Below are 13662 nucleotides of genomic sequence, written 5' to 3'. Positions count from 1 at the left end.
AAAACAGTTAATTCTTGAAGCTGAGTTTCCTTGTCTGTAAAACAGCATTGGATACCTAATGCTTGTAAGCCCGTCGAAAAGCCACCTCTGTGGGTTGGATTGGTATTGAATAAGAATTTGGGGGTGAAATGGCGTGTGTGTGTGTGTGTGTGTGTGTGTGTGTGTGTGTGTGTGTGTGCGCGCGCGCGCGCGCGCACATACATACACCTGCCAGGTGCGTACAGGGTTGTGTTTGAGTGTTCACGCTGGAGAAATGCTTCAGGCCGAAGGGGCCTGAATATAGTCCCCCCCTGAATGAGCTGACAGTGCTCGTTCCACGGTAATTAATCCAACATACACTTGCTTGCCTTTCACTCTGCTTGATCCCCATCGACGGAGAGAGGAGTGTGCGACTCCCAGGTTGTCCTGGGCAGCACCGCCCCTGCGGCAGAGGCCAGTGAAGGTGCAGCAGGAGCCCCTGTCCCTGCACCTGGGGACCTGGGAGGTGGGGGTGTTCCTCCCCTCATCAAGCATCTGGGGCCTCTGGAACCGCCCCTGAGTCCTCTGCCCTAGCCCTCGCCCCCATCCTGTCCTCGTCCCCAGCTGCTCAGGGGTGTCCTTTGTGTTCGCCGTGAGTTAGGTCCCCAGCCAGCACGACTGTCCTCTTGGGTGACTACAAATACGCTAGTTAACTCTCCAGGCCTGTATCCAGCTTTGTCCCCTTTGAGGAGGGGAGGGTGAGAATTACACTTCCTTTGCTTTTGACAGCACCATTCACAGCTCTGCCCCCTTCTCCCTTTTTAAAAAAATATTTATTTTGAGAGAGTGAGTGAGCAGGGGAGGGAGGGAGGGAGGGAGGGAGGGAGAGAGAGAGAGAGAGAGAGAGAGAGAGAGAGAGAGAGAGAGAGAGAAAATCCTAAGCAGGCTCCACACTGCCAGTGCAGAGCCAGACGCAGGGCTCAAAGTCACGTCCCATGAGATTATGAGCTGAGCCAAAACCAAGAGTCAGACGCTTAACCGTCTGAGCCCCCGGGTGCCCCTCCTTCTCCCTTTTGTTCCTCCTGCTTCTCCCACTCCTCTGGAGTGATAGGTCGTCTCTTTTTTCCCCTTGGCGATTTCTCCATGAACTTTTGATTTAGAGTCTGCTTGTGGCCCCCTGGGGTGGCCTTGGCTCCCACCTGCCTCCTGTGCCCCGGAGAGGCAGTCTCCTTAAAGTGTTAGAAGGAAACCGCTCAGACCAGACACGATGTTTTCCATTTGGCCTCTGGAGCCCTGGGCGCCAGGCCTCTTAGAAGAAGTCAGGCCAGGAGCAAGTGCATGCGTTTGCATAGGCATCGGTAGCTCAATGTCTGCCCTGGTTCTGTGGCGGAGGACAAGCCTAACTTATTCATTTACAGCTTCTTTTATTGCAGAAAAAGGAGTGGACGTGGGATGAAAGCAAGATGCTGGTGATGCAGGACCCCATCTACAGGTAAGAGCCCCATCCCTCCCTGTTGTCCCTTGGAGCCGTCAGGCTGGTGGGTCCAGACAAGTCCAAATAAATTTCTGCTGCATGTCTCTTCTGAGACCTGTGGTTTCTAGACACGTAAGTACGAGAAGCAGATCGACCTCGTCTTGAAGACTGAGTGGAAAATTCTTCTCGGGCTCAATTGCGCCGTCTGGAAACGGTGAAGGATTTTTGCCTGGTGTTTAGGCCAAATCTTTTGGTTGTAGTTTGAGACTTTTCCGTCTTGTGCTAGTTTTATCTTAACTGAAACTTCATGATTGCATATCTGTTCCACCTCTCTGCCCCTTCAGAAACTGAGTGCAGATAAAGGGTTGGTGATCGTTTGGAAAAGCAGAAAGTCCCACGTATAATCCCTAGAAATGGCTTTCACAGTGAGACTGGTAGGATTCCTCTAGAGATCAGATGTGTGCTCGCTGGGCAGGGGAATACCTGATGGTCACAACACGGAGCGCCAGGGCCTGCTTTAGACCCTCGGTGGAACCTTGATTCACCGTGTGACTCTTGTGCCCCAGGCTTCGCTGACCGAGCCCCATCCACCCCACCCCTACCTCCTCCTTGTTTTCTTCACTGACAGAATGGGTATGAGCGCTTCCTTTGGGATCTGGGGGAACCTAGATTTCGGTGTTTCATCTCCCCTCAAATGACTTGCTTCGGATGACAAAATGGATAAAGGTTGGGACTCAACCGACAAGTTGGCAACATGGTGGCCCTGCCTTCCAGTCAAAGAGCGGATGCCTATGAAGTGAAATTTCCATTCGTTCAAACAAATGCACAAGTGTGAAAACTCTCGTGTCAGGTCCTGTGCTGGGTGATTGAGTGGATGATTCAAGTGAGTAAGTCACGGTCCCTTGTTCTCGGGGAGCGTTGGTCTGAAAGGAAATGGGGTCCCGAACCAGTCACTACAGCACAAGACCAGGCGTCTGACAACACCAATTTCTTTCTCCAGGTTCCTGTTGTACTTTTAAACGTTTGTGGACACGTTACAGCGTGTTATTGTCCAAGTCTTTTGCCAGTAAACTACGAGGCTTTTGCCGGTAAAGAGCTACGCCCAGCTCACATTTGTGTTTCCAGCACCAGGCCTCTGTGTATCTGGCCTAGATGCGTCATTTAATAAATGTGCGATGGGCGGTTGAAGAAATGCACTGAGCTGATATCTGAAAATTAACTTAAGTGTTGGAGTGACTCACAGAGGGGAGTAATCACTTTCTACTTGAGCGATAAGGAAAGAAACAGATTGCGTCAGGACTGGGCTCGAAGGGTGTGAATGGATGAACCCCTCCCTGCCATTTGCATTTTGTAAAAGGAAGAATTTCTTGGGTTCCCCACCCCCCGCAGTGGCACATACACATACAAAGGCACCTCATCGTGGACGCGCCTCATGGACTCGAATCTTGCCTTCACTTGGTTGAAAGGACTTTGCCCAAAGTTTTAACGACCTTGCCCAAACAAGCTGTCAATTTTATTTATTTTTTATAACAGCTTTATTTTGAGCTTTAAATTGAGCATACTTAAATATGATTAATTTGGTAAGTTTTGACCTACGTGTACACTTCTAAAACCTAAAACCATCACCTTGGTCAAGATGAGGGGTATATGTTGCCCCCAAAAGTTTCCTTGTGTGCCCACGTATAATCTTCCCACCCCTCCCTGCCCCACCTCCCTCCCTCCTGCCCCCTACATCCCCAGGCAACTACCGATCTCCCTTCTGTTGTTCTAGATGAGTTTGTTTTCTTTCTCAAATTTTGTGCAGAGTCCTACAGTGTATCCTTTTGGGGGGGGGGGGGGCTGGCTTCTTTCCTTGAGGAATCATTCCTTGTCATTGTATGTATCAGTAGCGTATCCCTTTTTAGTACCAAATGGGATTCCACTATATGAGTATAACTCAGTGCGCTTAGCCATTCACCTGTTGGTGGTTTCCAGTTCGGGGCTATTACAATGAAATTGTATTTGTATGGACATACAGTTTCGTGTTTCTTGGGAGAATACACCAAGAGTCGAATGACTAATTATACAGTAGGGGTGTGTATTTATTTTTATTTATGTATTTTTAATGAAACAGTTCTGCTAGTGGAGTTTGAGACTTCCACTTCCTGCACATCTTTGCCAACATGTGATATTGTCAGTTTTTTTCTTAAAGTTCAGCCCTTCAAGTAGGTATGTATTAGTATCTCACTGTGGTTTTCATTTGCGTTTCCTAATGACTAATGATGTTGAACATCTTCTTATCTTCTGTGCCCTTGGTGTATCTTTTGTTAAGCATCTGTTCAAATCGTTAGCCCCTTTTTGATTGTGGTGTTTTGTTTTCTTACTGAATTTTGAGAGTTTTTGGTAAATTTTGAATGCATATCCTTTATCAGGTATCTGGTTTGCAAATATTTTTTTTCCAAGTCTGGTTTGTCTTTTCTCTTAACAATGTCTTTTGAAGAGCAGACGTTTGCTTTTGCTGAAGTCCAAATTATCAATTTTTTTAATGCACGGATTGCATTTTTGGTGTCGTAGCTAAGAAACCTTTGACTGACTCAAGATCACAAAGACTTTCTTCTAAGCGTTACATTTAGGTGTGTGATCTACTTTGATTCATTTGTTAATATAATGTGAGGGATATATCAAAGATTTTGTTTTTCCTCCTGTACGCGGATGCCCACTTCCAACCTCATTTGTTGGAAAGACTGTTCTTAGCTGAAGTACCATTGTTGAATATCCATTACCCCTCTCTGTGTAATTTATTTCAGAACTCTTTCTTCTGTTCCATCCATCCAGGTATCTGTCATGATGCCAGAACCACAGTGTCTTGTAGCTTAATAAAAATTCCTGGGAGAGGGGGCGCCTGGGTGGCTGAGTTGGGTGGGCATCCAGCTCTTGATTTCAGCTCAGGTCATGATCTTATGGTTCATGAGTTTGAACCCTGCATCGGGCTCTGTACTGACAGCATAGAGCCTACTTGGGATTCTCTCTCTCTCTCTCTCTCTCTCTCTCTCTCTCTCTCTCTCTCTCAAAGAATTAATAGGCTTAAAATAATTTTTTGAAATCGGGTAGTTTATCTTCTAACTATTCTTTTTTTTTTTAATTTTTTTTTAACGTTTATTTATTTTTGAGACAGAGAGAGACAGAGCATGAACAGGGGAGGGGCAGAGAGAGAGGGAGACACAGAATCTGAAACAGGCTCCAGGCTCTGAGTGGTCAGCACAGAGCCCGACGCGGGGCTTGAACTCACAGACCGTGAGATCGTGACCTGAGCCGAAGTCGGACGCTCAACCAACTGAGCCACCCAGGCGCCCCTATTCTTCTTTATATAAAGATTACTTTCAATTAGTATGGTGCATCTTTTTTCATTCATTCACTTTTAAGAAGAAATATGCTTTTTGTGCCTCTTGAATTTGGAGTTGTGAGTTCAAGCCCCATGTTGGGTATAGAGATTACTTAAAAATGAAATCTTTAAAAAAAAAAAAAAAATATATATATATATATGCTTTTTGGTGGGAGGGTAGAAAACAGCAAAGAAATCTTAAATCTTACAGTGAATTTTAAACAATATTTTTTGGCGGTGCGCCTGGGTGGTGCATTTGGTTCAGTGACCAACTCTTGGTTTTGGCTCAGATCATGACCTTGCAGCTTTGTGGGTGCTTGGGATTTTTTCTCTATCTCTTTCTCTCTCTGCCCCACCCCCATCCACACTGTCTCTCTCTCTCTCTCAAAATAAATAAATAAACTTAAAATAATAATAATTTGAAAAATTTTTAAAAATCTTCTAATTTTATTTATTTAATTTACATCCAAGTTAGTTAGCGTATAGTGCTATAATGATTTCAGGAGTAGGTTCCAGCGATTCATCCCCTGTGTATAACACCCAGTGCTCATCCCAACAAGTGTAAAAATTTTTTTTAATTTTAAGGTAGGGTCCATGCCCAACATAGGGCTTGAAGTCACAACCCTCAGATCTGTTGGGCAACGCCTCCCCCCGCCATAAAGAAACCCCCTACAGCAGACTTTCTGGTTGTAGGTCTCTCATGGATCGCTTCCTAACCTATCAGAACTCAGCAGCCCACATGTATGAACAAAGGCATGAAGTTTCCCCAGTGTTGTCCCAGGCTTCTAGATACTTCTTTCCCACTTATATATTAAATTGGGTGTTTTTGGCCCCTGTACTTTTAAATTTGCATGTCTGTGTGTTATGGGTAGATGAAAGAGGACTTTATTCTAAACTGTGTGCCCCATTTCATCATCACTGAGGACATTTATCATCATGATAATATGGGGACATTTACAAATGCACTTTCTTTGCATACTGTTTCTTCCCCTCAGGAACCCCTCTGGTTTGATTGACTGGCATTGCCAAAGAATGCATAATTGCTTTTGGCTTTTATGTGTCTTTATTTTTTTTTTTTAATGTTGATTTATTTTTGAGAGAGAGAGACCGAGCATGAGTGGGGGAGGGGCAGAGAGAGAGGGAGACACAGAATCCGAAGCAGGCTCCAGGCTCTGAGCGGTCAGCACAGAGCCGGATATGGGGCTTGAACTCACGAACCGCGCGAGATCATGACCTGAGCCGAAGTCGGACGCTTGCCCACTGAGCCACCCAGGCGCCCCTGCAGAAACACTGGGTCACTGCAGCATTTGCTTGCGGAAAACCCCTTTATGGTACAACACATTCTTCCCAGCCAAAAGAAATGCCTTTACTACATCGGTAACGGAGTCCTCTTTTATTGACTCAGATTTGAAATTTAATTTTTTTTTGCATCTCTCACATAGAATAATAGAAGCATGGGTTTCTTTTTTATTGTGATGAAATACATAGAACATAAAATTTGCCATTTTAACAATTTTCAGTGTACAGATTAGTGGCATCGATTACACTTAGAGTGTTGTGCAGCCGTCCCCACCTTCCAGACCCTTTCCATCGTTCCAAATAGGAGCTTTGTCCCCATCAGCAGGGACCCCTTATTCCCCCTCGCCAAGCCCCAGGCGACCTCTAAATTCATGGAATTTTACGAGGTTAAAAGCGCTGTGGTGGACTTGTAGTCCAGCTCCCCCCGCTTGCGGGAGACCTCCGTCCTCTGTGCTGATTTGCTGTGACCGTGCTTTTCACTATGTTTATGTAAGTTTTGTCCCCTTGATCCTAGCTCTCTTCTCTGGAGCCACAAATACATAGACCTCATTTCCCTAACGTTCCCGAAGCCTTTCTTCATTGTACTTTTCTTTTCTAGACTTCCTGATTTCAGAACACATTATTTCCTCTTAAGATATGTTAGAATATTTTTAATGTTTATTTTTTGAGAGTGGGAGACTGTGAGCGGGAGAGGGGCAGAGAGAAAGGGAGACAGAGAATCCAGAGCGAGCTCCACCCAGACTGTCAGCACAGAGCTCAGTGTGGGGCTCGAACTCGTGAACTGTGAGACCATGACCTGAGCTGAAATCAGGAGTTGGATGCTTAACCGACTGGGCCAGCCAGGCGCCCATATGTTAGAATTTAATACCGAATCCCAGATGTTGTCTTACCAGTATAAAATACAGAGAACAGTTTTACTCTCATGATATGGACTTTTGCATTCATTTTTAAAGAATGACATCATACTGTGTTTTTCTTGTTTAACATACTGTTAGGACCTGGGTCATGATGGATTTATTGTCCAGAATCCTTAGGATTATGTCATGGCCTTTAATCCAGATTTTTTACTCATTCTTTATTCCTACAGTTTTCTCTGTTTTATTTTTCAACCTAAATACAAGAAGTTACATAGATTGTTGCCATATTAGATATAATTCTTTTGAACCCATTATTCAGAGTGTTTGATTTGTGTGTGTGTATGTGAATCAGGATTTATCCAGTAGGGAAGCAGGCAACTATGAGTGTTTGGGCCCAAGGAAGTTGTTACCGGATTTGGACCTACACCATTGCAGCAGGACCCAAGAAGTAAAAAGTCCACACAAGACCTGAAAGGAGCCATGAGCCAGCCCCGCTGTGGCTTATAAGTCAGAGTTCACAGGATGCCAGGCGGGTCCACGTGCGAGAGCGGCATTGCAGAGGGGACAGGTGCAGACCGCTGCGGAAGGCTGTTGACTCTTCCTGGCTGCCGCCTTTTAGTTAGCCGAGATGCTTCTGTTCAGGTCCTTGATGTTCAGGGGGGCTGGCAGTTACGAAGGAGGACATTTATGAAGGAGAGCCGGCTATGGAGCACAGAAGGGTGAGGCCACCCTCGGTTCGCCGATACCTCAATGTCCGTTTCTTCCCACCGTATCCGGGGATGATGCTTCAGAGCGTAGCTGTTCCTGCTTTACTTCCTCCGCCCAAACGCCACACAGGTTTCTCTCATGAGCCATCCTGCACAGCAGCTCTATAGTGTGAGGAGTGCCAAGTTCTGGTTTAGCAGAGCTGACCTACTGTAAAACCATCACACCAGATGGTAACAGGTGAACTGTCCCTCTGAGCTTTCAGTCAAGTGTAACCTGAATAAGAACATTTTCATACTGTATCAGTGATACGGTAAGGCTGTCGAATAGAACAGGATTAGGCCTGAAAAATGAAGGCTTCATATGTCTTATTTTTCCTTGTTTCAGGTTTCACATCCCATATTTCACCCTTTCTGGTTTAATGGCATGCTTTTTTTCTTTTTTAAGTTAAAAAATAGCTCTGGAGTAGTGGTACCATTACAGAAGTCACTGTGCTTTTGAAATTTCTCAGTCTTATTAGGAACCGAAGGAATTACCCGTCCCCTGGAGGTTTCTGATCCCGGGGGCCAGACATACAAACAAAAATCCTTCTTTTTAACCAAAGGAAAGAAATTAATTGACCTGAAGTCTTTAGGAGCCAGACTGGGAGAAGGTCTCCAGTTTTGAGTATAAATGACCAAACCAAGCAGGGTCCCCCTAGGGTGTCCAGCCAGTTCTCAGAAATGTCATTAATTAACATGCCAGCAGTTGGTGAGAGGAGACATTAGAGGAGGTGTGTTCCAGTTTGGGGCCCTCCACTTTGAGCTGTGCTGTGATTTGGAACAAGTCAGAGATAAATTATTCAGGGCTAGCTGGGGAAGGGAGGAAAGGATGCCTGGAGAGCTCCGATATGTATTGTTGATTGTGCCAGGCACCGAGGAAAACAGTGGTTTATCAGTCTGGGTCCAATCGGAAGACAGAATTCACACAGTGATTTACACAGAAGAATTATAAAGAATCATTCAGCTGTAACAAAACAGCACCTTTAAATTGGAAAGAGCACTCTGAACAGTCCTCCAGAGCTGAAAGAGAACATACGAGGAAGGGACAAACTTGGGGGGGGGGGGGCCTCCCCCAGGCTAGAGTTCATTTTCGTTTGTAGGAGGTGTGTCAGAGCCCTTGACAGCAGAGAAGCTTGCTGAGTGGCCGAGGCCAGAGCTGGTCCCCGGATGCTGGGAAAATAGAAAGCATCCCTTTTGGGGGCTGGGTCCAGAGCAGCAGCAGGTGCACAGAGGGAATTGGGGCATCCCTGTGAGTTGGAGGCCGGGAGCAGCCAGAGTCTTTTCTGGGAGGGCTGGGGGGAGGTGATCACCAGGGATGCCAGGTTACCGAGGGGCCGTGGCTGGGACAGAACATCACCCGATATCCTCGTACCCACGCTGTTGATTAACTCGGTAGCACCTGCCACCAACAAGACCAGCCCTTTCCTCCCACACATCCTTCACCTACACAGACAAACCCGCACGGCCTGCTTGCCGGAAAGGATGTGCTTGAAGGGATTCTGTCCATTATCCGAGTATTATTGAAAGAGCAAGAAATTGACCCTATCTGGTCGAGCAAGACCTCATCCCTACCCTCAAAGGATCTACAGTCAGACGAGACCGGACCAAGGTTACGTCAATCCTAAAGGCAACCCCATGTATAGAACCAGTCATTCCCGTTCTTAGGATGAAATGAAGCCTCAGACGTCGTAGGTGACTCTCCCATGATCACGAACTAGTTAGTCGTTGGAGGACTGTCCTCCCCGGGCTTCTGTCCTTAGGGTGGGTACACTGCTCTGTTCAGTGGCATCCCCCTTTTAAGATAAACCCACACATTCGTTTGCCTTCATGTTTTTATCACTTCAGAGTTACCCATCAAAATGCAGAACGTTTTGCAGGACAGAAACCCCTGGATTTTAAGGTGAATGAACTGTTTTCTCTCCTGGGGATTGATAAACCTGTGACATTTGGGAGTGTCTTGGAAAATAAGGGACTGTGGTAGCATATTTCACTTAGTTAACAGCCAACAGTTGCAATGATCCAGCCAGACAGAATGAAGGCGACGTGAGTACCCTCAGATTCAGGAATCACATTAAATGACAAGCAAAGTAAAGAAGAAGAATTTGATTTTTTTTTTAATGTTTACTTATTTATTTTGAGAGTGCATGTGAGCAGGAGAGGGAGAGAGAGAGAGAGAGAGAGAGAGAGAGAGAGAGAGAGAGAAAATGAATCCCAAGCAGGCTCCACACAGCCCAATGTCAGCACAGAGCCCGGCATGGAGCTCGAACCCACGAACTGTGAGATCATGACCTGAGCTAAAATCAAGAGTTGGACGTTTAACTGACTGAACCATCCAGGCACCCCGAAAGAGTTTGATTTTTTTAAAAGAGTTTGATTCTTAAACTCTAGACTGCTAGTAATGAAACCACAGAATGTGGAAGACACCGATTTTAAAACCATCCAGATCAGAAAAAAATACATTGCTTATAAAGGAACACAATTAGGCTGATAGCAAAACTGGAAGACAGAAGACAGTGGATTATCTTTAAGAATATGGGGGGTTGGGTTAAGTGCCAAAGCTTAGAAAGTATCCTCTCATACTTTGTTTTTATGAAAGTGGGGTAGAAAAAATCCTAGGCAGCATTTTTAAAGACTTGCAAATAAACGAGAGAGCATCCACCCTAAGAGAGAGTAAGGACAGAAGAAAGGCTGGCGTTCAGGAGGGTGGAATGCATAGTGACTCATAAAGGAGAAGTTTTATCAGAGGAGGGGACAGGGTCTGCCAGCCTCTTGCTAGGGAGAAAAGGGAGAAGCACGGGGCCACAAATTGGAAATCAGCAGTGGAATCAAACAAATTGACATTTTTAAAAGGAGATAATACCCCTAGAAAGGCAGAAAGTCGAGGTCCCATGGGATTAAGATAACAGGTTTAAAAAATATGTTATTTTTTAATGGAATCAGATACTATCCTAACCTGTAACATATAGGTAGAATCCCGTAATTAGGAGAAAAGATAGAATACGTAGTAATTACTTGCACTGTTGTTTTGTGGATCCAGAAAAGCTGTCAGGATTCTTAGAGATGGCTCTCCAACATCCAGGCTGCCCCCCACAAAATCGGATCAAGACCTCCCAGATAGACAGTTCTACTCTCCAACCTCCCTCCCTTCGTAGCTCCACACGCCCAAGTCCCCACCTCAGACTGCTCCATTGCCACAAGAGTGGGACAGGGGGCCCGGGTACCGGGGGTCCTGGAAGGTCAGAGAAGAATGAGCAGATCTGGAGCTCAGACACCTGGGTCCCATTTGTGCTCTGTGCTGTACAAGGGACAGGGCGATTGCATCTTCCCATATATCTTTTCAATTTTTTAATGTTTATTATTCTTGAGAGAGAGAGACAAACACTGAATCGGGGAGGGGCAGTGAGAGAGGAAGACACAGAATCCGAAGCAGGCTTCAGGCTCTGAGCTGTCAGCACAGAGCCTGAGCCGGGGCTCGAACTCACGAACCGTGAGATCATGACCTGAGCCACCCAGGCGCCCCTGCATCTTCCCATATTTTTCTGAGATGGAGCCTCCTCCAGCCTTCCTGCATGGGAGGGCCTTGAGGGGCCCCTGCTGGACTGGAACCAGGGATCTGGAGGCAGCCTGACCTGTAGATCTCTCCCAGGCTCCTCCTGTCTTTTCTGGACCCGCCCGTGGAGGGATGGGAGTATCCATCACTGCAGTGAGTAATGTTTCCTGTAGAGTTGATGTTTTTATTCCCTCTGGTGTCAGAACCTTTCATAGACTGTGCCTTTTCATACATATGCATGAGTAGGAATTGCCCTATTTTCCGCATGGAGAAACTTACGAAGTAAGAGGGGAAAGAGTATCCTTCATGTTCTCTGGCTTCAGTTAGTTCCCCGGGGGTGCTCTGTGATCCCTCATTCACCCCGGCGTTAATTCCCCTCGGTGCCAAGTCCTTTTCACCTGCTTCTACCTGTGGGCTCTGTGCACCCTCCCTCTCCCTAGGTGACCCCCATCTTCCGTGAGCTTCCTCCGCATCCGCCTCCCCTTCCACACGTCTTGGGTCACTGCCTACCGTCCTCGCCCCTCTGTGCCCTGCCCTCCTGTGTTCCAGACCCGGCTTCTCCGGTCTCTTCCCCATGGACCTGCCCTTCTCTAGCCTCTCCATCCCTCCCTGCCGGTCCTCTCAGCTCTCCCCTATCCTGAAATAAATAACCTCCCTCACCCCTGCTGCCCTGTGCGAGAGCACATCTGTCAGCCCTCGGCTCCCTCCCAAAGCCCGGTGCCCACCACCCTGCCATTCCTCGTGGTCTGACTTCGCACCCTCCCCCACCTATCGATTCTCCTCTCCTTTCCAGTTTTCTACCTGCCTTTCTGTGGCTTGCAGTCCTACATAGTTATATGCATTCTTTATCTGTTCCTGTCCTCTTTGTTTCCTTGAAAGCAGGTTCTGTGCTTCAATTCTCATACCTCTCCGTGGGCTTGGCAAAGTCCCTTGAGCTCGGGAAGTCTCGGTAAACACGCAGAAGCACCGTAAGTCCCCCCGGGGGACTCACTGGCCCGTCATTTATTGACACCTCGGGGCTCTTTGTCACGTGCACGTGTTGATGCACGCGTCCAAGACCTACCTTTTCCTCTGTCCTTCCTCCTCTCTCTTCTCCTCCTCTGGAGGCCACTGTGTGCCCTGTGTAGATGCAGAGACAGGTAAGGCATAGCCCGGCTCTGCATGGTCCCCAAGGTGACTCCTTTCTGTGACATTTTTCAGGAAGTGTTCAGAGGAATACGGCTGAGGCATAAGTTTTAAAATGGCCACGTAATATATGCTTGCCACTAAGAGTAGTGAAGACTTTTTTTTTTTAATTTTTTTAAATCTTTATTTATTTTTGAGAGGGTGAGAGAGACACAGAGTGAGAGCAGGGGAGGAACAGAGGGAGAGGGAGACACAGAATCCGAAGCAGGCTCCAGGCTCCCAGCTGTCGGCGCAGAGCCCGACGCAGGGCTCAAACCCACGAACCGTGAGATCGTGACCTGAGCCGAAGTCGGGCATTTCACCGACTGAGCCACCCAGGCGCCCCGTGAAGACGTCTTACAAAAGGAAGAGTCAAATATTCCTTCATATTCCCTCTAGGAACATTCCACATGCAAATGTGCGCTCAGATGTTTTTCCAAAACCCAGTGTTGTCCTGTAAGTAGTTCTACGACGAACCTGTTTTTCTCTTGGTAATATATCAGGACCTTCCTTCCGCACCCATGTTTACAGTCCTTCCGTGAGGGCTTTGACTCGGGGTTCCAGGGTGGCCGTTGACAGTAGGGTTTTAGGGAAACACCCCACTCGCAGAGGGACTTGTGTCAGGGAGGTGGACATGGGAGACATTGCCCAGGAGTCAGGATAAAGGGCAGACTGGACAACAGAGCTGACAGCATTTGGAGGCACAGACGGGGGTCAGTCTGTCAGGCTTGGGTCATTCAGACTAGTGACAGTCTGAATAGAGAGTAAATGAAGGAGCACCCTCTTTTGGGGAGGTGCTGGGAGCGGCCCCTCCCATGACCTCGACTTGGCTCTCTGGTAATTCTACCTCTGCTCTTTCCCTGGCTTTCTGCCTCTGGTGGATCCTCCTTGATTATTAAATTCATTCACTCATGGCAAAAGAATGGAAACTTTTACCATGGTAACTCTAAATACGAAGGCAGGAACCATACATGTTTTGTGCACTGTATCCCTGGTGCCCGGAAGGGTCTTTGTACGTCGTAGCTGCTCCGTAAATGCCACGTGACAAAGCTAGGGCAGGCTCGATCCACTTGTTTGTACTAGAATGTTCATTTCGAAAAGGCCATTAAGCTTCCTTATTTTCTTGGTGGCCTCATCCTCTGCCCTTCTCCATGGCCTGAAGCACAAAGCTGGCAGATAGTGAGTAGATCTACTTACAGCAGAAAATTGAAGAGCCTCCAGAATGATCAAAGCTAAACCTTTGGATCAGTCTC

At 46.9% G+C, this 13662-nt stretch overlaps 1 protein-coding gene across 4 annotated transcripts in view; it reads left to right on the top strand.

Annotated features, from left to right (window-relative positions):
* The window catches only part of NOS1AP (nitric oxide synthase 1 adaptor protein), a 270178-nt gene that overhangs the window by 210145 nt on the left and 46371 nt on the right, over positions 1 to 13662 (top strand). For 2 of the 4 annotated variants that reach the window (XM_078440546.2, XM_078440544.2), the window contains one exon: positions 1377 to 1450. In XM_078440546.2, the coding sequence (XP_078296672.1) occupies positions 1377 to 1450 (74 nt within the window). The remainder of the gene's footprint in view (positions 1 to 1376; positions 1451 to 13662) is intronic. The other 2 variants (XM_078440547.2, XM_078440545.2) reach the window with 1 other exon arrangement.

The sequence above is a fragment of the Panthera onca genome, chromosome F1 (assembly GCF_046562875.1).
Source record: "Panthera onca isolate mPanOnc1 chromosome F1, mPanOnc1 haplotype 2, whole genome shotgun sequence".
Taxonomy (NCBI): domain Eukaryota; kingdom Metazoa; phylum Chordata; class Mammalia; order Carnivora; family Felidae; genus Panthera; species Panthera onca.
Note: the sequence above shows the minus strand (reverse complement) of the source record. Positions and strands in the feature narration are given on the sequence as shown.